Source organism: Macaca mulatta, chromosome 15, assembly GCF_049350105.2.
Source record: "Macaca mulatta isolate MMU2019108-1 chromosome 15, T2T-MMU8v2.0, whole genome shotgun sequence".
In the NCBI taxonomy this organism is placed as follows: domain Eukaryota; kingdom Metazoa; phylum Chordata; class Mammalia; order Primates; family Cercopithecidae; genus Macaca; species Macaca mulatta.
The window spans coordinates 20,290,929-20,318,900 of NC_133420.1; the positions used below are offsets into that span (position 1 = coordinate 20,290,929).

The 27,972-nt window shown below is 52.7% G+C and overlaps 1 protein-coding gene and 3 long non-coding RNA genes across 6 annotated transcripts; 2 read left to right on the top strand and 2 right to left on the bottom strand.

Annotated features, from left to right (window-relative positions):
- Positions 1-30: 30 nt before the first annotated feature.
- On the top strand, positions 31-17,026 carry LOC144335060 (uncharacterized). The gene is made up of 7 exons (XR_013405499.1): positions 31-112; positions 224-365; positions 7,424-7,518; positions 10,908-10,974; positions 11,798-11,969; positions 16,586-16,654; positions 16,814-17,026. It is a non-coding gene; the product is annotated as an uncharacterized LOC144335060 (long non-coding RNA).
- On the bottom strand, positions 1,050-14,374 carry LOC144335047 (uncharacterized). Its single transcript, XR_013405483.1, has 3 exons — positions 12,968-14,374; positions 12,425-12,649; positions 1,050-2,559 (listed from the first exon to the last, which is right to left on the bottom strand). It is a non-coding gene; the product is annotated as an uncharacterized LOC144335047 (long non-coding RNA).
- SLC2A8 (solute carrier family 2 member 8) lies at positions 16,778-27,888 on the bottom strand. 3 transcript variants are annotated; one of them, NM_001265805.2, is given in 10 exon segments: positions 16,785-17,346; positions 18,914-19,059; positions 19,451-19,624; positions 20,372-20,480; positions 20,638-20,781; positions 21,659-21,855; positions 25,042-25,141; positions 26,962-27,168; positions 27,492-27,654; positions 27,744-27,849. In NM_001265805.2, coding segments are annotated over 10 exon segments (1,434 nt in total). In that variant the 5' UTR covers positions 27,800-27,849; the 3' UTR covers positions 16,785-17,208.
- On the top strand, positions 18,233-22,511 carry LOC144335054 (uncharacterized). The gene is made up of 4 exons (XR_013405492.1): positions 18,233-18,536; positions 20,307-20,504; positions 20,701-20,946; positions 21,400-22,511. It is a non-coding gene; the product is annotated as an uncharacterized LOC144335054 (long non-coding RNA).
- Positions 27,889-27,972: the final 84 nt, after the last annotated feature.

Below are 27,972 nucleotides of genomic sequence, written 5' to 3' on the forward strand. Positions count from 1 at the left end.
GCGCCACTTCCGGTCATGCGCACACTCCCCGCGGCGGCCTCACCGGATTCCATTTCCCAGAAGTCACCGCGGGGCTCTGTTTCTGGCCAGTCTCTTTCATTCCTGCCGCCAGGTTTGTGATACACACGCGCTCAGGGATTGTACTTCCCAGAGACGCTTCCGCCTGTGCTTGCTCCCAGAATATATTATCCGTCGTGCTTTTTTGTTGCATACGTCTTTAAAGTCCAGCAGAATCCAACGGTACCGAGCTTTGGAGACAGGAAGCGACTTAGCCGCGAGGGATCCTGGGAACGCTGGGTTTACGCAGGCGCCTATCTTCGCTGGCTCTAGGCACCAGGTTTCCCCTCCGCGGTTCGCTGCGCGCGGTACGCCTATCCCTGCTTGGCCTTCCATTCAGGGCAGTCCCCAGCCACCCTCAGGGTCCTCTTGAGCCGTACTAAAAGTTTGGGAAGACTAAAGGAAACGAGATGTCCCTCAGTCTGAACAGGACAGCCGTGGGTGGGTGGCCTGGGGCCCTCCAAGTATGAAAACCTATGGGCCGGCGGAACCGCTTCAGTCATTTCGGGGGCAGTGTTTGATCAGCGCTTTTGCGGGAGGAGGTTCCTGAATACTGTGTCCCTTAAGGGCTTCCCTGTTGTAGGCTGGGGATGTTTCAGTGGGCTTTCCCTCGAGCCCATTGGAAATCACTTCTCAAGCAATTTTCCGATGATCAACTCCTTTTTATAGGCATTTTGTCCTTAAGGGGAGGGGACTGGGTTACCCAGGAAAGAAGTAAGTATGGGAATTCTAAGGCCCCTTTTCATTTTGTGGTTGTCTCTGTCCCTTTCAATCACAGCTGGTGGCATTTTTGCCAGTGTAAGTTTCTTAATTTTGTGGGTCTTCCTCTGAATCTTACTGGGATTCGCTCCATCGGACAAGCCACAGTCACAAATGTCTTTGAGCTAGCCCTTCTCTACCTTGGGCAGCTGTAGTTTGGGGCTTACAGTTTTGTAAGAAGTCTGAAGTGGGTCTTGTCATGCACGTCCGTGTGAAGAGACCACCAGACAGGCTTTGTGTGAGCAATAAAGCTTTTTAATCACTTGGGTGCAGGCGGGCTGAGTCCCAAAAGAGAGTGAGATAGGGGTGAGGCCGTTTTACAGGAATTGGATAGGTAGTGGAAAATCACAGTCAAAGGGGATTGTTCTCTGGCGGGCAGGGATGGGGGTTCGCGAGGTGCTCAGTGGGGAAGCTTTTGAGCTAAGAAAAGGAATTTCACAAGGTAATGTCATCAGTTAAGGCAGGAACAGGCCATTTTCACTTCTTTTGTGGTGGAATGTCATCAGGTACGGCAGGAACCGGTACGTGCAGGTCACAGGGGATATGATGGCTTAGCTTTGGCTCAGAGGCCTGACAGGTCTCACTGGGCTAAAATCAAGGTGTCGACAGTGCTGCATTCCTTCTGGAGGTTCCAGGGGAGAATCTTTTCTTGCCTTTTCCAACTTCCAGAGGCTGCCTGCATCCTTGACTCGCAGCCCCTTCTTCCAACTTCAAAGTAGCAACCTCAGCCAGAGTCAGTCCATTGCTGCCCTCTGTATGGTTCTCTCTCCTCTGCCCTCTTCCACTTTTAAGGACCCTCATGGTTAACACGGGGTTCACCCAGCTAATTGAGGAGAATCTTTAAGGCCAGCTGATTAGCAACCTTAATTCTATTTGCAATTTTATTCCCTTTTGTCATGTAACCTAACATATTCAGAAGTTCCAGGGATTAGGACATGGATATCTTTGGGGGGTGGTATTCTGCAGACCACAGCGGGATTAGAAAACCAGATGAAAGTGAATGGATACCAGGAATCTAGGATTCAGCTGGCTGTGAGGCTGGCAGATGTATCCCAGACCTGTCAACTCTCAGGAAAGCTGCATTCAGAGTGCTTTTTGGATCACTGGGGAGATACCTGGCCTCACTCTAGACTCACGACCTTGGTGGTTTCAGGATTGAATCCGTGATCAGGAAATGTTCCCAGGGTTGCTGAGGTACTCCTCCCATGCCTGAGAGTCCTGGATCCCGTCTCCTGAGGAGAGGAATTGGGCTCAAGTGACTAGAGAGAAGTTTCTTGTCAGAGAAATCTTGTTACCTTGAGGAGAGGAAGCATAACTAGACTGGGATGGATAGGACACTTAGGGAAGAGGAAGCGTTTCATATCCCTGGACCAGGAGGCCAGAATGAGGCAAACTTGCCCCTCTGTCTGGCCTCTTGTGTTAAGGAGGCCTGAGGTGGCAGAAGGAAGATAGGAGAAGAGCCCCCAAGGAAGCTCTGGCCAGCCTCAGGCTGTCTCCTTCCCACCCCGCCAATATAGCACATGTGGAGATAAGGGAGCACCCAGGAACAAGTGCCACCTCTCCCCTCCCAACAGCAGCCAAAAGGGTCATGGCCCTGGATGCCCTAGCTTGGCCGTTGTGTGTCCTGAAGCACAGACACACTGCTTAAAAAGATTCTCCTGGTCATGGTGGCTCACACCTGTAATCGCAGCACTTTGAGAGGCCAAGGTGGGCGGATCACAAGGTCAGGAGTTCGAGACCAGCCTGACCAACATGGTGAAGCCCCGCACAAAAATTAGCTGGGCGTGGTGGCACGCACCTGTAATCCCAGCTACTCAGGGAGCCGGAGCAGGAGAATTGCTTGAACCTGGAGGCAGAGGTTGCAGTGAGCCAAGATCGCACCACTGCGCTCCAGCCTGGGTGACAAAGCAAGAATCCATCTCAAAAAAAAGTGATTCTCCTTTGTCTTGCCTCTCAGCTGTCATAAGCAATCAGTGTCCTGTCCCCTTAATAATGTGGTGGTTCTCAAAGTGGGATCCCCAGGCCAGCAGCAGCATCCCCCTTAAAAGTTGTTAGAAAAGCAAATTCTGGGGTCCCCCTCCACACCTATAAAACAAATTCTGAGGTCAGGGCTTAGCAGCCTCTGTTTTGACAGTCCTTCTAGTTGATACACTGTAAAGTTTGAGAATCACTGACTCAGAGGAAATGGCTTTGTGGAGAAAATAAGCTAAGCCCGGGTGCAGTGGCTCACACCTGTAATTCCATCACCTTGGAAGGCTGAGGCAGGTGTATCACCTGAGGTCAGGAGTTTTAGACCAGCCTGGCCAACATGGTGAAAACCCATCTCTACTAAAAATTAAAAAAAATAGCTGGGCGTGGTGGCACACACCTGTAATCCCAGCTACTCAGGAGGCTGAGGCGGGACAATCACTTGAACCCGGGAGGCAGAGGTTGCAGTGAGTTGAGAGCTCACTGGGAGACAAAGTGAGACTGTCTCAAGAAAAAAAAAAAAAAAAAAAAAAGGAAAGAAAATAAATGAGCCATAGGAAAGGCCACAAGACAGCTACTTCCTTCCACAAGCACATGCTGGAGCTCCCTGCCTCTCCTTTTGCTCAGAGCCACACTGCCTCTTAATGGCTTCAGGAGTCACACCAGCCTCCGTCCTGCCACACAACCTTTGCACTTGCGGGGCTGTGACCAGCAGCACTCAGCAAGGCTGGCTGCTTCTCATGCATGATGTCTGAGCATACGTCTCAGGAGGGGCCCTCACTTAGTACCCTGTAGAGTGACAGCCCTTGCCGCTCCCGTGGTGACTTTTTATTTCCTTTTAGCATTTTCCACTTCCGAATAAGTTCACGTCGATTGGTTTATTTATTTATTTTGTTCTTAATTTAGACATAGTGTCTTGCTCTGTCACCCACGCTGGAGTGCAGTGGCATGCCACTCATACAGCTCACTGCAACCTTGGACTTCTGAGCTCAAGCAGTCCTCCTGCCTCAGCCTTCTGAGTATCTGGGATTATGGGTGTGCACCACCACACCTGGCTAGTTTTTTTTTTTTTTTCTAAGACAGAGTTTCGCTCTTGTTGCCCAGGCTGGAGTGCAGTGGCACGATCTTGGCTCACTGCAACCTCCACCTCCCGGGTTCAAGCGATTCTTCTGCCTCAGCCTCCCGAGTAGCTGGGATTACAGGCGTGTGCCACCATGCCCAGCTAATTTTTTGTACTTTTAGTAGAGACGGGGTTTCTCCATGTTGGTCAGGCTGGTCTTGAACTCCCGACCTCAGGTGATCAGCCCGCCTCGGCCTCCTAAAATGCTGGGATTACAGGTATAAACTACCATGCCCAGCCTATACATATGTGTGTGTGTATAATATATATATACATATATATATATATATTTTTTTTTTGAGATGGAGTCTCACTCTGATGCCCAGGCTGGAGTGCAGTGGCATGATCTCGGCTCACTGCAGTCTCCTGGGTTCAAGCGATTTTCCTGCCTCAGCCTCCCAAGTAGCTGGGATTACAGATGCACACCACCACACCCAGCTAGTTTTTGTATTTTTAGTAGAGATGGGGTCTTACCATGTTGGCTAGGCTGGTCTCGAACTCCTGATCTCAGGTGATCTGCCCACGTTGGCCTCCCAAAGTGCTGGGATTATAGGCATGAGCCAACACGCTAGGCCAGACCTGGCTAATTTTTTAAAAACTCCCAAAGCACTGGGCTGACAGGTGTGAGCTATGTGTTTACTTCGTTTGTTTGTTTTGTTACTTCTTATTGTCTGCCTCTCTTCAGAAGCTAATTCCCATTAGAGCAGGTGCTATATTCTTTGCCGCCACCATATCACCAGTGTCTACAACTGCCTGACACAGGGTAGGTAGTCAGATGCTGAAAGAGTGAATAAATGATGTTCCCCGAGGGCAGGCACAGGTTCTCCAAGTGCCTGTTTCAATACTCCTCCCATGCCACCACCCCTAGACCCAAGCTTGGCATTCCTTTTCCTGAGTGATCAGGAAGGCACAACCACTGTCCATGGCCTAGTGCGTGATGTCTGTAACTAAGAAAAAGGCTCCATCTTTGCCTCAGCTCTGAGGGGCGGGGCCTCAAAGATAAGGAGGACCCTACCCTTGGCCCTTCCTTTCAGCATGTCAGACGAATTTGTAATTTCAACCCCAGCCTTTACCTGCCTTAGCCATAGTTGCTAAGGCAACAATTGGGCCTCAATTCCCTGATAACCAGAGTCCACCAATGGCTGCCATCATCCTGTTATCTCCTGGCCAGCTATTTGTGGCACCATCTCAGCAGTGCCCCAGTCCGGCCAATGCAGAGGAAGTCACCAGGGAGGCTGGGAGGAGGAGCCTCAAGTTTTCCAGAAACTATACATAGCACCTGCTGTGTCACACCTCATATGTGCTGTTCCCTTCCTTTGGGTGCCTCTCTTGTCTCCTGGCCTGCTCTTCTGTCATCAAAGCTGGGCTCGAAGCCTTCTCTGGGAAGCCCCTGCGGATGCGTCAGGCACAATGATCCCTTCTATGCCAGCCCGCAGGGCCTTTCCTGTCTCACTGCTCAGTGACTGACCTGCCCTAAGTCCTTTTCTCCTAGAATTGCTTCCCGAAGACCAAGGAGGGTCTTGGTCATTTCATCTGGTGTTAAGCAAGGTGTGCCTCGGTCTCCCAGTGAGAGCCCGTGCATAGCAGGTGTTCCAACAGCAGGGCCTCTGGGACATCGACAGAATCCTAATGAGCCAGGGCCTGAGACCCATCATCTCGTGGGTGGTCAGGACAGCAGGACTGAGGCCGTGACTCAGCTACAGCAGAGGAAGCCGACCAGACCCTACTGGGCGTCTCCCCTAACACAGGGTCCCATGTGAGGCTGCAGGGCCCATGCCACCACCCCCAGTGTCCTTGAGGGCGAGCCGGGTTCCCCTTCCAGAGGCCATGAGTGCTTGTCACAGCAGCATGTTGGGAAATGGAGTCTGAGGGCCATGATCTGTGCTACCTCCGGGAGTGTGGTCTGGAGGGGACAGAGGAAAAAGGAGCAGAAGCAGCCAGAAACCGAGCAGAAAACCAGGCGCGGTGGCTCACGCCTGGAATCCCAGCACTTTGGGAGGCCGAGGCGGGCGGATCACCTGAGGTCAGGAGTTTGAGACCAGCCTGGCCAACATGGTGAAACCCGTCTCTACTAAAAATACAAAAAATTAGCTGGGCGTTGTGGTGCGCACCTGTAATCCCAGCTACTCGGTTGGCTGAGGCAGGAGGATTGCTTGCATCATGGAGGCGGACGTTGCAGTGAGCCGAGATCATGCCACTGCACTCCAGCCTGGGCGACAGAGCGATACTCTGTCTCAAAACAAACAAACAAACAAACGAAACCAAGCAGAAGCAGGTTTCACCCCCTTCGCCTCATCCTGCTTTGTCCAGCAGGCTGAATGAGCTTTGGAGCCATAATCAATCACTCTCCACCCTGTTGGGGACCAGAGGCAGTGTCATCCTGCCCAGGCTACAAGGCAGCAGCAGAGAGCGTCACACCTCAGCTGGTGCGATTCTGCCCACAGCCCCAGGCTCAGTAGGTGCCAACCCCAATGGCCACTACAGGTTTGCTGGTTTAGCCCTGGGATCCCGCACACGCCCACCAGGAGGTAGCTGAGTGTGTCTTGCTCCAGCTGATGCACTTCCACCCCTGGTCCCCGCGGGGCGTCAGGTGCAAGTCTCTCCTCCGGTTTGCAGAGCCAAGTTACTCTGGGGCAGGGGCCGGGATGGTATAAGGGGATAGTGGGCGTCCGTGGTCCGTGCAGATTTCGGCCCTGGGCTGGGTAAAGCAACCTTATGCTGCACCTGTCCCCTGGGGCTGTTCCATCCGGTACTCCTCATAATCCTTTCCTGATGGCGCCAGGCTGGGCTTATGGGGCCCCTACAGGACAGTCAATGGGGGCTGGCTCTGGGTCCCCAAAGCATTTTGTGCTCTGATGGGAAGGCTTAAAGGGAAATGAAGGGACTTCTGAAGAGTATGAATCCCGTTATTGGCACCGATAAGTGGGTGCCGGTAGCAACAGCAGGTGGTGTGGGTGGGAGTTGCCAAAAGGGCGCGGTAGGAAGTAGAATATAAGGAGAAAAATGACTGAAGATCTCAAATGTCCCTTTATTAACCCCCCGGGGCCTCCCATCTGCCTAGCACAGCTCCCCACCTTCACCATGACCCCCTCAACCCACACTCTCACCAGTAACAACAGCGGCCATTGCGTGAGCACTTACGCTGTCCCATCCGCAGATTCAGGTGCTTTACATAATTCTCACCTTTCATCCTCACAACAACTCCATGAGGGAGGTAGTACCATGATGCCCATTTTACAGATGAAGAAACAGAGGCTGAGAGGGGTCACGTGACTTGTCCAGATCACACAGGCAGTGAGTGAAACAACTAGAATTGGAACTAAGCACACTGACTGTTACCCTCCATGCAGACTCCAGCAGAGGGCAGAGGAGAGAGGCTGAGGAAGAGTTTGAAGCCACAGTAACATGTTGCTTGCCCACGTGTTTACCATCTCTCTTGTAGTCTGGGGGTTGACACATCCTCCTGCCTTCCCTCTTTTTTTTTTTTTTTTTTTTTTTTTTGCAAACTTTGGTTTGCAGAGGCTGGAGAACAGCCAAGCCAGAGCTGGGAGCAGCCTCCGACCTGAAGCCCCAGTTGGTGAAGTCATCCAGGACAAAGACCAGTCTTCTGTGAGGTGACTGAGAGTGGGTGTCCCGAGCAGAGGCTGTAGTAGTTTAGGGAGGTTAGGCCACTTGCCCAAGCCCCGTGTGGCCTGAGGCATCAAGCAAAACAGCTGCCCCAGTCGTTAGACACCTAATGTGTGCATGAACCTGTCTCGGGTCCTCTTCCTTGGTCCACGGTGTGAACTCCCTGAGAACGGATTTGGAGATGAGGGAATAGGTCCCTCTCAGACACAGCCCATGTGTAACCTTCTGGGGTGTAATAGCTTTGACAACGTACACCCCTTGGCCAGCAATGACACCTCTAATGCTCTAATGTTCCCTCTTATGGAAGCTTCTGTTCAGTTAGGCACAGTCTCCTCTTTTTTTTTTTTTTTGAGACAGAGTCTTGCTGTGTTGCCAGGCTGGAGTGTAGTGGTGCGATCTTGGCTCACTGCAACCTCCACCTTCCAGGTTCAAGTGATTCTCCTACCTCAGCCTCCCGAGTAGCTGGGACTACAGCCACACGCCACCACGCCCAGCTAATTTTTTGTTTTTTGTAGAGCTGGGGTTTCACCATGTTGGCCAGAATGGTCTCAATCTCTTGACCTCGTGCTCCACCTGCCTCGGCCTCCCAAAGTGCTGAGATTACAGGCATGAGCCAGCATGCCCAGCTGGCACAGGTCTAACTCTAGTTATACCATCTCTATCTCCAACTCCATCATCTCCCTTTTCCCCACCATCACCATCACCTCTGTCTCCATCTCCGCTACTCATCTCCATCATCTCTCTTTTCTTATGTGCCATTGCTCTCCGCTCTCTCCTCTCTGATGCTGCTATTGTCTCTCTCATCTTCCTCTAAATTTATATAATAGCAAAATTAGCAATAAGCAGAAAACTGGAAACACTGTAAACGTGGAGCAATTGGAGTTAAGTTCTGATGTATTTAATATGGGGTTGACTTCAGTTCTGATATATTTATATGATGAAATAATCCTACATTCAACATATTTGAGTACCTGTCTTTGCCAGGCACCATGACTCCAAAGGCAAAGAAATACTAAGTAATTATTAAAAGGATGCAGAAAGTTTAGTTCAAGATGGTGAATTAAATTTATACATTTACCTCCTTTTCTCCCTTGCCAAATCCCACTGAAATGACATTCGAGATGTATAGAAATGAACACATCCATAACAGAGCATAGAATGGTAGAGAGGTGGGGGAGGGGGAAGGCTTATACCAGCTACTGCAGTTAAACTACCTAGTTCTTTATTCCTAAATATGGACAACCAAAGCTCAGATATTTGAGATAAACTAGCAGCATAAAAGAGATGGCCCAATATAAATGAGCAGATCAACTGATCCCAGAGGAAATGAGAAAACACAAGACAACTTTGAAAAAGCTAAAGCATGTAAGTAGCTGTATTCCTCATAGTGAATGCCAGGTTTGGTGTGGTGGAGGATGTGAGCAGCTGGAACTCTCCTACACTGCTGGTGGGAATGCAGAATGGTGCAACCACTTTGGAAAACAGTTTGGCAGCTTCTTAAACAAACATACCACATGACCCGCGAGTCCACTCCACACAAAGACATGTATGCAAATATTTATAGTGGCTTTATTCATATAGCCCCAAGTTGGAAATAGCTGCACCACCATGCTGTTACATAGGCTGAAAGAGGTTTCCTCACTACACAAGGGTCCTCCATCATTAATGCCTCTTTAATAAAAACTCTTCTCAAGGCTGCTTTACTTCCAAAGGAAGCTAGAGTCATTCACTGCAAAGGCCATCAAAAGGCCTCACACTCCATTGCTTAAGGCAACAATTATGCTGATAAGACAGAAAAAGAAGCAGCCACTATTCCTACTTCTGTCCCCCATGGCCAGTTTTTCTCCTCATCATCATTCACTCCTACTTACTCTCCCACTGAAGTTTCCACCTATCAGTCCCTCCCCACTCAAGGCAAATGGTTCTTAGACCAAGGAAATACCTCCTTTCAGCCTCACAGTCTCATTCCATTCTGTCTTCCTTTCATAACGTCTTCCATGTGGGTTACAAGCCACTAGCCAGCCTCGTAGAACCTCTCATTTCCTTTAAGACATTTGCCCTGCATTTCACTCCATCTTTGGCTACCTTCCCCTTGTAAGCCGGACCGGGTGTGAGGAGAGGAGATGATAGAAGGATTACAGTGTTGGGGAGTGGAGGGTGAGGAAGAATTGGGACCTGGCTCAGCCTGGCAAGGAGCAGCCTAGGGAGGAGGGGAGAGGAGGATAGAGTCCATAGAAAAGGAGGTTTTCTGACGATAGGTCCATAGAAAAGGAGGATTCAAAGGACTTAGAGCTTGAGGTGGAGACTGAAGGAACAGACAGAAGAGAAAGAAGAAAGATTTGGGACAAGTCACATTGGGAGCAGAGACTAGGGAGGGACTAATGTATAAAAGAATGCCTGGACGTCAGGCACCTCAGACCATTTGCCCATTTTACGACAAAAATTATCTAGATCTTGTAGGATGGAGAAATTGAAAGTGCTGTTTTCTGGCTATTTAGAACCATTATTGAGTTTGTATTGGGGCCAAGCGGTGTTGCAGAAGAAAATAAGATGTTTAGGTTTTAGGTCAGGCGAGAGTTGAAGAGGTTTTACGTTTTTGAGAACACAGGCTAAGGGAGAAGAAGGGGGAATGGAGGGTGGAAGGCTGCCCACAGTGAAGGAAGCAAGCCCAGAGAAAAGAGAGGGTAGAGACACAGAGGTAGGGGCGGGTACTTGCCACCCATGGAGAGGTGGTACTTGCCACCTGGGGGCGGCGGTGGTGCTTGCCACCAAGGTAAAGGATCAAGGCAGGCATCCCTGTGGTGATCAGACACCTCTAGAATGTGGGTGAATAATCAGGCAGGCATCCCTGCAGTGATTAAACACCAAGGGAAGACTCTTCCTGAGTCCGTGACCGGCACCGGCGTTTTTGGTTCATGGATAAAATGTGTCTCTGTCTCTACCGGAAAAGGAAAGGAACTGAAATTAAAGGAAGGGAGAGATTGAAGGGTAGCGCTGAAATTGAAAGGAGAATGAGGTTGAGGGATAATGAGATTGGAGAAGAGAGTAAAAAGAGGCCGCTTACCTGATTTAAAATTGGTGAGGTGTTTCTTGGGCTGGTCTGAGGACCGGAGGTTGTAGGTGGATTTTTCTCATGGAGGAAAGAGCAGGAGGACAGGGGGTTGATCTCCCAAGGGAGGTCCTCCGATCTGAGTCACGGCACCAAATGTCACACGCATCCATGTGAAGAGACCACCAACAGGCTTTGTGTGAGCAATAAAGCTTTTTAATCACCTGGGTGCAGGAGGGCTGTGTCTGAAAAAGGAGTCAGCAAAAGGAGATAGGGGTGGGGCAGTTTTATGGGATTTGGGTGGGTAGTGGAAAATTATAGTCAAAGGCAGGGGCAGGGATCACGAGGTGCTCAGTGAAAGGAGCTTCTGAACCAGGAGAAGGAATTTCACAAGGTAATGTCATCAGTTAAGGCAGGAACTGACCATTTTCACTACTTTTGTGATTCTTCAGTTGCTTCAGGCTATCTGGATATATACATGCAGGCTTGGGCTCAGAGGCCTGACAGTTACAGGACTGTATACATTTGTCATAAATCATTAGATTTCATACTTACAATTATTGAATTTTAGTTAAGTAAATAATGCCTCAAAGCTGATTTTTTTTTTTTGAGACAGAGTCATGCTCTGCTGCCCAGGCTGGAGTATAGTGGTGCGATCTCAGCTGACTGCAACCTCCTCCTTCCAGGTTCAAGCAATTCTACTGCCTTAGCCTCCCGAGTAGCTGGAATTAGAGGCGTGCACCACCACGCTTGACTAATTTTTGTATTTTTAGTAGAGACAAGGATTTGCCATGTTAGCCAGGCTGGTCTTGAACTCCTGACCTCAAATGATCCACCCACCTTGGCCTCCCAAAGTGTTGGGATTGCAGGTGTGAGCCACTGTGCCCAGCCTAAAGCTGATATTTAAAAAGTGAAAATATGTATCCTTAGAGAAAGTCAAACAGGCAAGCCATTAAAAAGTGGAGCACAGGATGCTACAAAAAAGGCACAGGTTTAGAAGATACCAAGGAAACCAGGAAAATTAAAAAAATAATAATGAAATAAAAAGGCACAGGGAATAAGACAGTATTAGAAATTACTGCCAAAACAGAGTGGCGATTTTCATATCAGACAGGGTCAGACCTCAGAACAAGGGGCAGTACCAGGGACGAAGAGGGCCATTTCCTAAAGATAATGGATAGGGCAATCAGGAGAACTGTAAAATCCTAAATGCACAGGTGCCTAAGAACAGAGCTCCAAAGTACCTGACAAAGGCCAATGAACTACAGAGCTGGACTATGCACATGCAGAGATGAGATTCCAACACCCTCTCAGTAATCGACAGAACTAGTGGATGGAAAACCTGGATTTAGAAGACGTGATAGTTAATTTTATGTGTCAACCTGACAGGTCAGTTATTATTCTGGGTGTTTCTGTAAAGGTGTTTGTGGATGAAATTAACATTTGAATCAGTAGACCCAGTGAAGCGGATTGCCCGCCTCAATGTAGGTGGGCCTCATCAATCCCTTGAAGGCCTGAATAGAATGAAAGTAAGGGGAGACGCTTCCTTACTATCTTGAGTGGGGATGAGAGTCTTTTCCTGCCTTCAGATTTGAACTGCGATATTGGTTCTTCCTGGATCTCCAGCCTGCTGGCCTTTGGATTGAAACTGCACCATCAGCTCTCCTGGGCCTCCAGCTGCTAACTCACCCTGCAGACCTTGTGACCTCCATAATCATGTGAACTGATTTCTTTTCTTTTCTTTCTTTTTTTTTTCTTCTTCTTTTTTTTTTTTTTTTTTTTTTGAGATGGAGTCTCTGTTGCCCAGGCTGGAGTGCAGTGGTGCGATCTCGGCTCACTGCAGCCTCTGCTTCCCAAGTTCAAGCGATTCTCCTGCCTCAGCCTCCCAAGTAGCTGGGATTATAGGAGTGTGCCACCATGTCCAGCTAAATTTTTTGTATTTTTAGTAGAGACAGGGTTTCACCATGTTGGCCATGCTGGTCTCGAACTCCTGACCTCAAATGATCTGCCTGTCTTGGCCTTGTGCTGGGATTACAGGCGTGAGCCACTGTGCCTGGCCATTATGTGAGCTGATTTCTTTTTTTTTTTTTTTTTTTTTTGAGACGGAGTCTCGCTCTGTTGCCCAGGCTGGAGTGCAGAGGCCGGATCTCAGCTCACTGCAAGCTCCGCCTCCCGGGTTTACGCCATTCTCCTGCCTCAGCCTCCCGAGTAGCTGGGACTACAGGCGCCCGCCACCTCGCCCGGCTAGTTTTTTGTATTTTTTAGTAGAGACGGGGTTTCACCGTGTTAGCCAGGATGGTCTCGATCTCCTGACCTCGTGATCCGCCCGTCTCGGCCTCCCAAAGTGCTGGGATTACAGGCTTGAGCCACCGCGCCTGGCCGTGAGCTGATTTCTTATTTCTCTCTGTATATATATCTGTCTCTCTCTCTCTCTCTACTTACACATACACCCCCCTGCCCATACACACATACACCATTAGTTTAATCTTTGGAGAACCCTGGTTAATACAGAAGACCAGAAGCAGACTGTTAAACAACTTGACCTAAGTGACATTTATAGAACACTCCACCCAGCAACAGCGCGGTACATATTCTTTTCAATTGCACGTGGAACATTCACCAAGATAGGTCTCAATACATTGAAAAGGATCAAAATTACGTTAAAACATGATTAACAGAACATTTTGTAGAAGAGCTAGAGGATAAAGTAAAAAAAAATTCCTAGAATACAAAGACACTAAAAGAGTATATAAGTGAAAAATTGAGGGAGGATACTGTGCCCGGAAGTACAATGTCTACTAGAAGTTTCAGAAAGAGGAAACAGAGAAAATCAGGGGCTGGGATGCGGGAATGAAGAAGTAAGAGAACAAGTTCCCAGAAGAAAGTATCGAGATTCAAAATCTCGTGGTACCAGAGGCGTTTGAACCAGAGCAACTTCATCCTGAGTAGGGGTGGGGTAAAATGAGGCTGAGACCTACTGGAATGCATTGCCAGACGGTGAAGGCATTCTAAGTCACAGGATGAGATAGGAGGTCATCACAAGATACAGGTCCTAAAGACCTTGCCGATAAAACAGGATGCAGTAAAGACTTAGCTGCCCAAACCCACCCAAACCAAGATGTCGATGAGAGTGACCTCAGTCGTCCTCACTGCTACACTCCCACCAGCGCCATGACAGTTCACACATGCTATGGCAACATCAGGAAGTTACTTTATATGGTCTAAAAAAGGGTGGCATGAATAATCCGCCTCTTGTTTAGCATATAATCAAGAAATAACCATAAAAATGGGTAACCAGCAGCCCTCGGGGCTGCTCTGTCTATGGAGTAGCCTTTCTTTATTCCTTTACTGTGCTCATAAACTTGCTTTCACTTTACTCTATGGACTGGCCCTGTCTCTGCAAAAAAGAAAGAAAAAAAAGTGACAGTAAAATAAAGGCCTTTTAGGCATGCAGAAACTCACTCCCTTTGTACCTGTCCTGAAAAAATGACTGGTATCAGACATGGGAGCCCTGTGAAGGTGTAGCCCTGCAAATTGAAATGGAATCCAAAGAGCAAGGTGTGGAACCCAAGAAGCAGAGAAATTAACCCAGGAATTCAATGAAAAGAAGACCTAAGATAACAGCTTTGCGGCAGGTCCCCCAAAACAAGAGGTCAGCAAGGAGAATTTGGCAATGGATTCCATGCAACAGCTAGCCTATTACAAAGAAGACCTCAGTCATATGGTGAAGAAAATGACGTGTTTCTTAAGAAGGAAAAAAAAAAAGACAAAAACTCTAGGAAAAAAAGAAATCTAATATGTCTTAAATAAGGTACAACCCCAAATCTGGCATTATTCTAATTAACTAATGTTGTATAAGAGAAAATCCATTTTATATTGTTACTTAGAATATTCCTTTTTGAGTAACACAGGCTGACTGACATAGGATTATGTCTTTAAGTCCATTTCATTAGGTTTACAGTAATGATGTTTCTATAACCATAATGTTGTGAACACTTCCTCCCCGCACTCATAAAGAAGGTCTGGGTTTTTTATATTACTAACCTAAAGCCATGTATCAGTGGCTTTGCTTGGCAAAGGATAATTTGGACCCAGAAAGCTTATTCTCAAGGCAGCTTTCAAAAAGTCAAGTGGCAGGGCAGTGCTGTTCACATTTTCATGTGCACCTCCCCATCCTCTCCCCCCACCTCCCCGTCATGTCCCCTCACCTCCCATCACGTCCCCCCACCTCCCCATCATCTCACCCCACCTCTGCATCATCTCCCCCACCTCCCCATCATCTCCCCCACCTCTTCATCATCCCCCACCTCCTCATCTCTCCCCACCTCCCCATCACGTCCCCCCACCTCCCCATCATCCCCCACCTCATCATCTCCCCCACCTCCCCATCATCCCCCACCTCCTCATCATCTTCCCCCATCTCCCCATCACCTCCGCTAATCATCTCCCTCCACCTCCCCATCACCTCCCCCCACCTCCCCATTTATCCTTCATGCTTGCTTTGGCCCATGTTAAGCTTCAGTCTGAAGCTCCAGTTGGTGGCAAGAGGGCAGCCAAAGCTCCACATCCATAACCTCCAGGCACAAGGCTGGTGGAAAGAGAACATGTCTCGAATGATTTTCATTTTGCGTATGTATGTATGTATGTATGTATGTATGTATGTACGTATGTATGTATGTATTTTTGAGACTGTCTCGTTCTGTCCCCCAGGCTGGAGTGCAGTGGCACGATCTTGGCTCACTGCTACCTCCGCCTCCTGGGTTCCAGGGATTCTCCCACCTTAGCCTCAGCGATTCTCCTGCCTCCTGAGTAGCTGGGATTACAGGTGTGCACCACCACACCCAGCTAATTTTGTATTTTTAGTAGAGACGAGGGTTTCACCGTGTTAGTCAGGCTGACTCCACCCGCCCCGGCCTCCCAAAGTGTTGGGATTACAGGTGTGAGCCACCGTGCCCGGTTGCCCTTTGTATTTTACTTGTGTTGTTAAATGGTTTACAAAAGCACATACAATTTTATACCAGTCTGGAAAGAAAAAGTGCTTGACAAATTGCTACTATGACTTCACTGAGATGCAAAAAGCAATATGGTTCTCACCCGATCAGTGGACTGCCACGCAAGCACTGGCACTGCGGATGCCGAGGTGCGGCCATGGCCATGGGAAATGCCCCTGCACAGACAGGACTCTGCTTCTGGAAGGCCTGTGGGGAAACTGGATTTGCTACAGCTGAGAGTTGTCCAGAGTCCTGGGCATGGTTCCACACATTTCACTGAAATCAGAGTAGCTGCTGCATATCTTCTGGAACTGATCTGATCCGGCGCCTTGCTCTGCCTGGTCCATGCTGTACTTCGAGTCTCCTCGAAAACAGCCCCTGCTCTCTGCCCTCATTGTGTGACTTAATGGGAGATGCCAAGGTGGGCAGGCGCTGGGGCTGCAGGTCTGGGAATTGGACAAAGCAGCCGTGAGATGGGAAGAATGGTCCCCTCTGCTTAGCGTTGCTAGACAGCATGAGTGTTGGAAGTGAGATCTTTCAAGATAGAACTGAAATCTTTTTTTTTTTTTGGTGGGGGGTTGGGGTCTTGTTCTGTCTCCCAGGCTGGAGTACAGTGGTGCAGCCTCAAATTCCTGGGCTCAAGAGATCCTCCCGCCTCAGCCTCCCAAAGCACTGGGATTACAGGTGTGAGCCACCGTGCCTGGCAGAACAAAATCTCAACAGAGATGTTATCTCTGGAAAGGGGTGGCTGTAAATAGTTTTATTTGTTTATCCAAGTAAATTGTTGTTTATCCAAATAAATGAGTATTTGTAAAGTGCCTAGGACAGTGCCGAGCAGCTGGTGAACAGCTATAAAAATGACATGAAATCTGTTTTTTAATTTCCCTACAATGAACACATATTAGCTAATTAATAACAAAATTGTAAAAGACTTCTGGCTCTATTAGAGTCAACAGAACAAAAGGTTTTGTGTTTTTTTTTTTTTTTTTTTTCTATTTTTTTAAACTCAACAAGATTTGATGGCTGATGACCCAGGGAACTGAGCCCAAGGAAGGAGCCAGAAATGACTTCTCAGTGCCAAGGGTAAGCTTGGCTGACCATGAGCAAGTAAAGCCACAGGGTGTCCTGGGCAGCATCTAGTCCTGGAAGTGATGGGAATAAACCCTCTTCAAACTGAGCTTTGCACAAAGCCCAGAGACACTGACCTGATTTTCTGTGTCAATCTTTATTTGGCAAACAAAGTTCCTTCCCGATAAGGCAGCCGCGTGAGAGGAGCGACCGGGTGCCCAGCACCCAACCTCCAAAAGCACCTCTAGCCTGAAGACAAAGATCCCAGAGGCCCACCTCCCCTTGCACTGCTTTAGTGTTGCGCATGGAGGGCTGACTGCAGGTCTGCAAAGCTCTGAGGTGTGCCCGCGTCCGCAGAGCAGTAGCCGGAGCTGGAGCAGGAGGCGGGTGAGCCTCCTAGCCCCGGGTCGTGGGCTGGAGGGAGCATGCCAGAAAGGAAGGACCCTGCAGACCGAGGCTCCAGAGGGGCTGTGCTCCTGGATTCTGGCTCCCCTGGGGCAGGCGGGGGGGCTCTGGGCTTGGGTCCAGCTCGGAGTCACAGGCTTGCTCCACCCCCTAGTGAGTGGCTGTCATCGCCCCTCAAAATGGGCTGTGATTTGTTCCAGAGTCTTTCCTTTGGTTTCAGGGACACAGAACAAGGTGAAAAGGACACTGAAGATGCAGAAAGCGGAGGCAAGCCAGAAGGCTCCGTAGGGCCTGAGGACCTCCTGCAGAGAGATGAAAGGCCATGGGTGGACGTGGGGAGAGATCAGGAGGCCCCACGCAATCACTGAGGCAGCTCCGCCACCAGGGGGTCCAGTCCCCTGACCCCAGCCTGCCCTGCCCAAGGCCACAGCCATTTTGTCTCCACCCAGCTCTGGGACATGGAGGACGGTCTGGCATCCAGTCTGATGGCTTGGGCCGAGCACTGTCCAAGATACTGGGGTTGTATGGCTGGGGAAACTGAGGCTCACAGCAATGAAGTGACTGCCTCAAGGCCAGAGACCTGCTATCCAGTGACAGCTGGGCTCCGGCTCCAGGGTCCACAGACCCACCCTCCACCCTCAGCTTTGGCCCCACGGTGAGGCCCCCAGGCGGTTCTTTCATAGTGTGGTGGAAATGGGTGAGACAGGGCAGAGCGAGCATGGCCCCAGGAGCACATGGGGACTCTTGGGGCTACTGGCATGGAGGCAGGAGCGAGCCATCCCCTTCAGTCAGAGCCCATTCCCGCCACCCCCCACCGCTGTGACCTCCCACATGGCAGAACTAAAAAGGTGCTTCTCAGCTCCTGGTCCTCTGGGACCTGGTGATCTCTCCCTCCTTGAAGGCCTTTTCTTGGCCTCTTGGACATTATCTCTCCTAACAGGACTGTTAGGTCCTTTGTCACCTCCTTCTTGGCTGCTTTTCCTCCTTCCTTTGCTGCCCATCCCCTCCCAGCTGCAGCAAGTAATCTCCACCCCCAGGCATCGGCCCGGCCCCACAACGTGCTCCCTGGGCAGCCCCGCCTAAGTGGGTCCCAGGCTCTGTGCAGACTCCAGGCTGGCCCCTCACTGACCCGCCCTACCACATCCTAACCCACCCCACTGGGGTTCATTCTCGCACCACTGCCACAGCCTTTCCCGCCCTCGTCATAAAGGGGACCGTGTCCATCTTGTTCATTGCTCTCCCTGGCGCCTTGAACGGGCCTGAACATGCCAGGAGACCTGGAGGGCACAAATGACTGAACAAACGACCAGATCATCTGCCCGAGAACTGTCTCTCTGTTGACTGGGAAGCCCCGGGACAGGGTCCACGCCTGTGCCAGTCCATCCGTGAGAAGGCAGCAGCAGGATGAACTGAGTTAATGCTCCCATCAGCCTTAACAGCAAGCTGCTGTTGCTCTCCTCCAGTTTCAGCTAAGGAAGCAGGCTCAGAGAAGGTAAGCGTCATACCCAAGGTCACACAGCAAGGAAGTAGCCAGGGTGGGGCTGCAGCCCAGTCCTGTCAATTCTTCCCACATAGACCTTAGGCTCAAGGCCCACGTTCCTGACGTTCACGAAGGGGAGAGGCCAGCTGTGTTGTCTGACTGCCAAGACAGGCGGAGGACTCCTGAGGGGTCACAGCCTGGATTCCCCATCTGGCCCAGCCCATCTGCCTCCACTTCTCCTTGCCCAAGATAGCCAGTGGCCCAGGCATGATAGGGCTCAGGCTGCCTGTAAGGGCCACGACCCTGGGTCTTCTGAGCAGTACAAGTGGTTTTAGAAAGTGCTGCTCGGCTGACTGCACAAATGGGGTGCTGGGGGAGCCCACACTCACCATGAGGCTGCTGAACTCCTTGGTCACGAGAAAGGCCATGAGCCAGTTGGTGAGGACACACATGCCTGTCGCCACACCCTTGACATGCAGAGGGAAGATCTCTGACATGAGCAGCCAGGGGATGGGCCCCCAGCCCACCGCAAAGCCTGTGGGAGCGAGACAGGCAAGACAGGCATCAGGGCCCGCAGGGCTGGGCTCCTCGGCTCGCCGCAGAGCCAGGAGACCCAGCTTCCCGGCCTGTGGGGCTGAGGGGTCCTGGATCCCAGTGTGGTCCCGCCAGCTCCATGCTCTTTCCTGCCAAGGCCTCTGAGATAGGGTCACAACGGGGCCTGCTCAAGGGCTGCTCAGGGGATTCAGTGAAAGGAAAGCAGAGGAGCCTAGTTCAGCATCTGCATGTGGTCAGAGCTATAAATGCAGAGCTTGGGATCTGTGAGACTAGAGGTGAGGCTGGGGAAGACCCCACCTGCTGGGAGCCGCCAGAGCAGAGCCGGGGGATCGCCTCCCACTCCTCGCCCAGCCTCCCACGGGCCCCCTTACCGGCGATGAAGAGGCACATGCTGCCCACGGCCAGCCAGGCCAGCCCCACGCTGGCATCAACAGGCTCTGCGGAGACAGGCGCCGACAGGGCCATGTGCGAGGAGTTGCCGGGCCCACCCTGCGTCAGCTTGAAGTAGGTGCCGAAGGCGCTCGTGCTGAACACCATGGCCACACCTGCAAGCGGGAGGGTGGCGGTGGGTGGGGCGCCCGGGGAATGGCCCAGGGGGCAGCAGCATGGCCTGGATGCCTCTGAGAGGGGCAGGCTCGGCTCCCAGAGAGCGGCCAGCCTGGTGTTCTGGGACCTTGGCTCCAGGAGCCCTGACTGGGTGGCAGCCACCCCGCCTTGGACCTCAGCGATCTGCAAGAAGTTCCTGGAGCAGACCCTCTGGGCCGAGGAAACGGGAGGTACCGGCGCAGCAGCAGCAGCGGGTGACCCTCAGCCCCGACGGTTGTCTTTGCAGCAGCTGCTGGGTACCCATGTCCGTGGGCCGCAGCTCTTGCTGAAGGTCTCACGTGGATCACCTCCCATTCCTCACAATAGCGCTGAGGGAGGTGCTACCGTTACCCCCATTTCCCAGAGGGGGAGACTGAGGCTCAGAGAGGTAAAGTCACTTGTCCAAAACGACCCACAAGCTCCTGAGTCACTTCACCTTCCTGGCCCTCAGTGTTCCCATCATAAGCTGGGGCTGTGACGGTGCCTTCTTGTGGGTTCACCAGAGGTCAAAGGCGTGGTGTGGGAGTACCACTAGCATGGACACGCCTCCAGTGAGCGCTTGGTGACGAGCTGCCGTCAAATCATGGCCGCATTAGTCCACGACGTTTGTCATCACAAATGCTCCCTGTCCTCCTCCTGCAGTGTGGTGGCCTGGGCAAAGGCCCTCCAGCCCATGGCGGGGAGGCTGCTCCGGGGTGAGCCCTCACCTGACAAGACCAGGAGCAGCCTCCGCCCTGCTCTGTCCATGATGAGAGCCGCCACAGCTGTGAACAGCACCTGGATGACACCCACGACGACCGAGGCCAGGCTGCTGTCCTGGGGGAGATGGAGCCCAGGCAGGTCAGGCCGGTCAGCCGAGAGCTGGGTCCCTCCCTCTCCAGGCCTGTGCTGGGTGGCTGGGCCCTGGGCTCGGGGAGGAAGCTCCATCTCTGGGGGGGCTGGACGAGGCAGGCCAGGCAGGGGCCCCCTTTACCTTGAACTTGGCCTCTTCAAAGATAGTCTCTGCATAGAACATGACAGCGTTGACCCCCGACAGCTGCTGGAAGGCCATCAGGGAGACGCCGATGATGAAGGGCTTGTAGATGCTGGGCTGCCGCAGCAAGGCCAGGTGAAAGCTCTGCTCTGACGGAGACTGGCCATCAGGATTTCTCTCTCCCCTCCCGCAAGGGGCCCCCCTCTATGGCTCCACTGTCCTAAGACTTGGGGAGTGTGTCGGCTCCTCATCCCAGCGCCCCCTCTGTCCTCAGGTGTGCAGACAAGTCCCAGCCTCCCCATGTGTCAGGTGAGATGACCCTCACCTGCCCAGGGCACTTCCTGATAGGTGGGGGGAGCCACAAAGAGGTAATCTGGGCAAAGAGCAAGCTGGGCTGTCCTCATCCCTGCCATGACCAACACGTCCAGCACCTCCCTCAGGTCTGGACGTGGCCCTAGCTGAGCACCTCCTACGGCCCTCCCCACTGACCTTCCCTCCCCACTGACCCCGCCCTCCTCACTGACCCCGCCCTCCTCACTAAGCCCCTCCTTCCTTCCCCCCACTGAGCCCCACCCACCACTGTGAAGCATGTGCTGACTCCCATGTCACAGGGGAAGAGCTAAGGCTTAGGTGAGGGGCAGCGTGGGAGCTTCAAACCCATGCCTGGGTGACTCTAGAACCCAGACTCTTAACCCTCTACCCTGCCCTACAACTCCCTTGTTAAATCCAAGTCCTCAGCTCTGCCTCTGTATCCCCCACCAGGCCTGGCCATTCTCTTCCTGAGACAGAAAGGGTCAAAGCTCGGCCTTTGCTGGTGACTTCAGAGGCTAGGGCCCAGCTCCGTGGCGTTCCAGCTGTCTTGGCGTGCTCTAAGACAGGAAGCACTGGGACTGTCTTCGCTGAGGGTGGAGGGTGGACAGGCACCTCCCTGTCCCCCCAAAGTGTGGCCTTGGGAACAGGCTGTGCTACCCTCCCATGACTGCTGTCCCAGTCCTGTCAGCTCTGCCTCCCATCCTCTCACCTGCTCGGCCCCAATGGGGGGGTCTTCCCAGCCCTGCTCGGAGCCCCACAGGAACCGCAGGGCGGCCATGGCCTCCTGGCGCCTGTGCTGAGTCAGCAGGAAGCGCGGGGTCTCGGGCATGACGCACATGAGCAGCAGCATGAGGGAGGGGGGCGCGCAGCCCAGCACAGCCAGCCAGCGCCACTCCAGCACCCAGCCTGCGGGAGGTTGTTGGGGGGGAGGCTGGTGTCAGAGCCAGGGTGAGCCAGCCTGGGCCTTGCCAGCCTCAAAGACTTAGCTTCAGAGATGGGGCCTTGCTGCCTCTGCACATCTGCCCTCGTGTTTCCTACTGACATTGCCATTATCACAGCTGTTCATGAAGGCACATGGCATGGGCCAACCACACCAGCTGTAGAAGCGATGGTGGGTATGACAACGCGGACAATACTAGGCTACATCTGTTCGGCGAAACATTTATGTAGCCACAGAACAAAGGATGAGGTGTTTGCTGCATGTCCGCGTGGTATGATGTGGCACCATTTGTAGAAGAGGTGGGGGAGGGAGGATAAATATGCATATCCCTCGTATGAACAGACTCTCTGAAGGCTACCAAGAACCAGGCAATGGGGGCTCCCGCAGACAGGAAGGGGACAGAGGTGGAGTAAGCTTTTCACTGGACATTCCCCACGCTGGCACTTGAGTGTTGGATCATTTGAATGCATTATTTATTCAAAGTATATGTGAAAGTAGAGAGGTGAGAGGGTTTTGCTGTCTTGATGTATGAAGAACAGCACGAGTGCAGAATTGCCTAGCTTTATATAAAGGTTAAAAGGTTCTCTTACAAAGGGGCCTTGGAATAAATGAGTCTAGGGCATTGTTGCTCTAATTATTAATTTTTCCGAAGCCCGAGGCTTACCCATCCCTGGTTCCTGGTGGAAAAATACCTTTAAGATAGTCATGATGTCCCTATTTTTCTTCTGTGCTGGGGGTGCAGACAATCATTCTATGAAGTCTAGTTGTTGGAACATGATTGCCCCAGTGTGAAGGAACGTGTCACCACCATGTCACTTTGTGGAGTTAACGAGTTCACCCACCCCAGTGGATCAAAACTCACAGAAACTGATCGGGAAAGGTCGGAGAAGCAACAAGCACATACTCAGATGAGCTGAAGATAGTGCCACGGGTGGGTGGACACCTCGTACCTGTCCCCAAAATGATGAATGTCAACGCCTGCACACAGTGGAGACTTCGGTTTGCTCAGGTCTCTCAAGGTAGCCAGATCGCTGGCAGGATTCTGAATTAGGGTAGTTAAGTGGGTAAAAACGAAAGACCAAAGACCTGTGTATCATCCGCCCCGAAGATCCAGAGGGCTTGTGCCCTGGGCCAGGCCATAGCCCGTCAGGCGTCCGAGGCCTCCTACCCTGATGATGCCCATGGTTCTTTTTTTTTTTTTTTGAGACGGAGTCTCGCTCTGTCGCCCAGGCTGGAGTCCAGTGGCCAGATCTCAGCTCACTGCAAGCTCCGCCTCCCGGGTTTACGCCATTCTCCTGCCTCAGCCTCCCGAGTAGCTGGGACTACAGGCACCCGCCACCTCGCCCGGCTAGTTTTTTGTATTTTTTAGTAGAGACGGGGTTTCACCATGTTAGCCAGGATGGTCTCGATCTCCTGACCCCGTGATCCACCCGTCTCGGCCTCCCAAAGTGCTGGGATTACAGGCTTGAGCCACCGTGCCCAGCCAGCCCATGGTTCTTAAGTCCTTCATTGACAGTTCTCATTTGGAACCCACTGTTAGGCACTTTTCATGTGTCACTTAATTTAATGGACAGGTACTGGACTAGGTGAGGTTATGCCCATTTCAAGACAGAGAAACTGAGGCTTCCAGAGGTGGTGTGACTTGGCCAAGGTCATGCAGCACGTAGGAGAGGCTATCCCCAAACCCAGGATGGTCAGATTTGAAGCCTGCCCTCATTTTTTTTTTTTTTTTGAGACAGAGTCTCACTGTGTCGCCCACACTGGAGTGCAGTGACATGATCTCAGCTCACTGAAACCTCAGCCTCCCAGGTTCAAGCAATTCCTGTGCCTCAGCCCCCAGGTAGCTGGGATTACAGGTGCCCACCACCACGCCCGGCTAATTTTTGTATTTTTAATAGAGATGGGGTTTCACCATATTGGCCAGGCTGATCTCGAACTCCTGACCTCAAGTGATCTGCCCGCCTTGGCCCCCCAAAGTGCTGGGATTACAGGCATGAACCACAGGGTCTGGCCTCTAAAGCCTGGCCTCTTTCTTTTTTTTTTTTTTTTTTTTTTTGAGACGGAGTCTCGCTCTGTCGCCCAGGCTGGAGTGCAGTGGCCGGATCTCAGCTCACTGCAAGCTCCGCCTCCCGGGTTTACGCCATTCTCCTGCCTCAGCCTCCCGAGTAGCTGGGACTACAGGCGCCCACCACCTCGCCCGGCTAATTTTTTGTATTTTTTAGTAGAGACGGGGTTTCACCGTGTTAGCCAGGATGGTCTCGATCTCCTGACCTCGTGATCCGCCCGTCTCGGCCTCCCAAAGTGCTGGGATTACAGGCTTGAGCCACTGCGCCCGGTCTGCCTGGCCTCTTTCTAATGAGAACACACCTGCCTCCTGAAGCTTCTTCATGCTGGCCCAGCTTTGCCCCTCGGGGTCGCCAGGACCTGGCCTCCTTCACGTTGCAACTCGCCGACATGGTGAATCCAGTACTGACATTCTCAGGGGGACTCGCTCAGCCCTTCAGACGCCTGGGCTGAAGATTCTTACAGGGACCCCCCACTTCTGGAGCCCTCTGGTTTGTCACTGCACAGTAAGGTACTGACCTAACCAGTCAGCCCTTCCCACACCCCTAGAGGGAGCTTCAGGAAAGATGAGGATATCACCTTCTCCAGCTCTCCTTGGAACTCAGTCATAAGACACACCTATTGGCCGGGCGCGGTGGCTCACACCTGAAATCCCAGAACTTTGGGAAGCTGAGGTGGGTGGATCACGAGGTCAGAAGATCAAGACCATCCTGGCTAACACAGCGAAACTCCGTTTCTACTAAAAATACAAAAAATTAGCTGGGCGTGGTGGCACGCACCTGTAATCCCACCTACTTGGGAAGCTGAGACAGGAGAATCGCTTGAACCCAGGAGATGGAGGTTGCAGTGAGCCGCCACTGCACTCCAGCCTGGGTGACAGAGCGAGACTCTGTCTCAAAAAAAAAAAAAAAAAAAAAAAAAAGACTCACCTATCCCAAGGTCCCAGGAAGGTGATCTGGAGCCTGGCATGTTGGGCACTGGCTGTGTGACCTCAGACAAGTCCCTTGACCTCTCTGAACCTCTGTTTACACATCTGTAAAATGGCCACATGACCACAAACAGGAAGCAAGAGATAATGACAACTATACCTGCCAGGTAGGCCAGGAGGATGCCGACGACGACCATCAGCTGCACACAAGAGCCGAGCAAGCCCCGGACTGCTGGGTAGGCGATTTCAGAGATGTAGACCTGCCAGCAACAAGACGAGGATTTAGGGCTGGGCACAGTGGCTCACTCCTGCAATCCCAGCACTTTGGGAGGCCGAGGCGGGCAGATCATCAGAGGTCAGGAGATCGAGACTGGCCTGACCAACAGGGAAAAACCCCATCTCTACTAAAAATACAAAATTAGCTGGGCCTGGTGGCATGCATCTGTAATCCCAGCTACTCAGGAGGCTGAAGGAGGAGAGTCACTTGAACCTGGGAGGTGGAGGTTGTGGTGAGCCAAGATCTCACCATTGCACTCCAGCCTGGGCAAAAAGAGCGAAACTCCGTCTTAAAAATAAACAAATAAATAAAAATTTAAAAAAAATTTAAAAATTTTAAAAATTAAAAAAACAAACAAAAAAAAACGATGAGGCTTTACTCAGGCTCCAAGAGTTCTTAAAACAGAAAGGTCTCAACCATTCAGAGCTGAGGAAAGTCCTTGCGGGGGGTTATGGCAGGTCCCGAGGCCCCTTAGTGGAACCTGCCCAGGTGAGCAGAGCCATCCCCAGGTCCTCACCACTGAAAGGTCTGTGGCAGGCGTTTAAAGGGGATTAAAGGTAACAGAGAGGGCTGCATGTGATGGCGAGGCAGTGGGCACAGAGCTTCTCAGACCTTCATTTAATGGGCACAGACACCCTAGGTAAAACGTAGATTCCGATGCAGTAGGTCTAGGCAGGCAAAAGATTCCACCTTGCTAACCAGCTCCATGTGTGCCCACCCAGGATCCTAGCCCAGGGCCCACGCTTTGAGTGGTGGCCTTAGACCAGAAGCACGAACTCTCTGCCTCAGTCACTAGGCACTGCTTCCTCCTGAGCCCACAGGCCACCAGGCCCTCACCCATGCATCTAAGGTTATTCCATAGCTTAAGCCCTAACACAGGTGTGTTTCTGCCCAGTTAAAAAAACCACAGACGTAAAAGGTCCAGCTTCTTCCCCACCCTCTTCTGGTCCAGCTGCTGCTGCCAGTTAGCAAATGCTGGTGAAATGAGCACCCAGGGAGGGCCCTGAGTGGCTGCTTTCAACCTCACTTGGGTGAGATACTGTCCACGCCCATGGCTGGGGGCAGTTCATGGGTCACCAAGCTGTCAGGGTCCAGTCCTCCATAAGCCATGCCAGGGGCTGTCTACCCAAAGTCCCACTGAATCCTGACCACTACCTCAGGGACTAATGCCATAATCCCTGTTTTCCAGGGAAGGAAACTGAGGCCCAGGCAGACACTCTGCTCAGGTCAGTGGCAGAACCAGGATTTGACCCAGATGTTCGGGGCTCCCAAGTGGGCAGCCTGGGTCAGGAGGGGGAAAGGGGGAAGATGGGGAAGGAGGGGCTGGCCTGTGACAAGGAAAGGGGAACACAGGCCAGCAGCCTTTGCCCCAGGAGAAACCAGGACAGGAACTTCCTGCTAATTGCAGTCATTGACCCGAAGCCAGGGATGAAAACCATAATGTTGGGAGTGGGCTCCTATGGATCATCTGCAGGTCTGCAGAGCAAAAGATGGGCACGGCTAAGTGGGATAATCCTGGGTTCCAGCAACTGCTTCCCCTCTGACTAGCTGTGGACCCTGCCTGGGCAAAGGACTTCACCTTTCCGAGACTGCATGTCATGACCTCAGTGTAAAATGGAGAGAACAGCAGGATCCTTCCCAGGGTGGACGGGAGGGACCGCGAGATAACGCAGGGACTTCAAGCCTGGCACCTGTAAGGTCCCGCCAGGGGAAGCCGCGCCCCTAGGACTGAGGAGCGGTTTGTCCACTCCTCCTCTGTCTCAGGCCGCGCGAGACAGGACACTCGCGAGACGGGACACTCACCGGGGCCACTAGGGAGGCAACACCGCAGGCCAGGCCGGTGAGGAGGCGGCCCCCCAGCAGCATCCACACGTCTTGGGCCGCGGTGATGACGGCAAAGCCGGCCACGAAGGGCACGGAGCACAGCAGGAGGCTCAGCTTGCGCCCGGCGCGGTCCACCAGCCAGCCGCCCAGCACTCCCCCTGCCGCAGCACCTAGGGTCACGATGGCCTGGGGGCGGGCGGAGGCTGAGGAGGGGGCGCCGAAGCCGCAGCCCATCCCTCCCCCCGCCCACGCCCCGCGGGCTCAGAGGGAAGGGGGCGACTCCAGGCAAATGAGCCGGGGCCCAGCGCCCGTCCCGAGGGGAGGGGTGGGGGACTGAGTGGTCCGGCGCTTGTCCCGAGGGGAAGGGTGGGGGACCAAAGAACTCGATGCCCGTCCCGAAAGGCCCGATGCCCGTCTCCTGGGGAAGGGCGGTGGCGGAGGGGCCCGATGCCTGTCCCGAGAGGAGGGCGCGGGGTCCCAGGGCTGGAGGGGCGAGTCCGGGGCCTCACCCCGAACCAGGAGGCGGCAGCGTCGTCCAGGTGCGGGGCCGGGGGCGCGGCGCGCTGCAGACTCGGGATGGCCGGGGAGCTGTAGCCGAGCGCGAAGCCGAAGCTGAGTGGGCCCAGGGCAGCGGCGAAGGCGGCGAGGAAGACGCGGCGGCCGCGGGGCGCGCTGCGGTGACAGGACCGAGGGTGAGCTGAGCGGACGCGGAGGGGCGGGAGGGCGAGGCCACGTCCGGGCCCGGGTTCCCCGGGGCTCACCTGCCGCCAGGCGGCCCCAGAAGCGGCTGGGTTTCCTCTGGGTCCTCGGGCGTCATGTCCGCGGCCAACGCCGATCGGCCAGCTCCGGCGCCTGAACCGCCACCGGCCCCGCGAGTGCGGTCGGCACCGGCCTCTCGCAGCCAATGGGCGGCGGGGGGCGGGGGGCGGTGCTGGGCGGGATCGGAATCGCAGAGCAGAAGCAGCCAATAGGAATGCAAGGCGGGATTAG

Coding starts and splice junctions, on each gene's coding strand:
- SLC2A8 (XM_015116592.3), bottom strand. CDS start 27,799: ATGACGCCCGAGGACCCAGAGGAAACCCAGCCGCTTCTGGGGCCGCCT. Junction 27,655..27,743: donor CTGGGGCCGCCTGGCGGCAG/GTGAGCCCCGGG, acceptor CTGTCACCGCAG/CGCGCCCCGCGGCCGCCGCG. Junction 20,782..21,658: donor CCCCCATTGGGGCCGAGCAG/GTGAGAGGATGG, acceptor CCGTCAGAGCAG/AGCTTTCACCTGGCCTTGCT.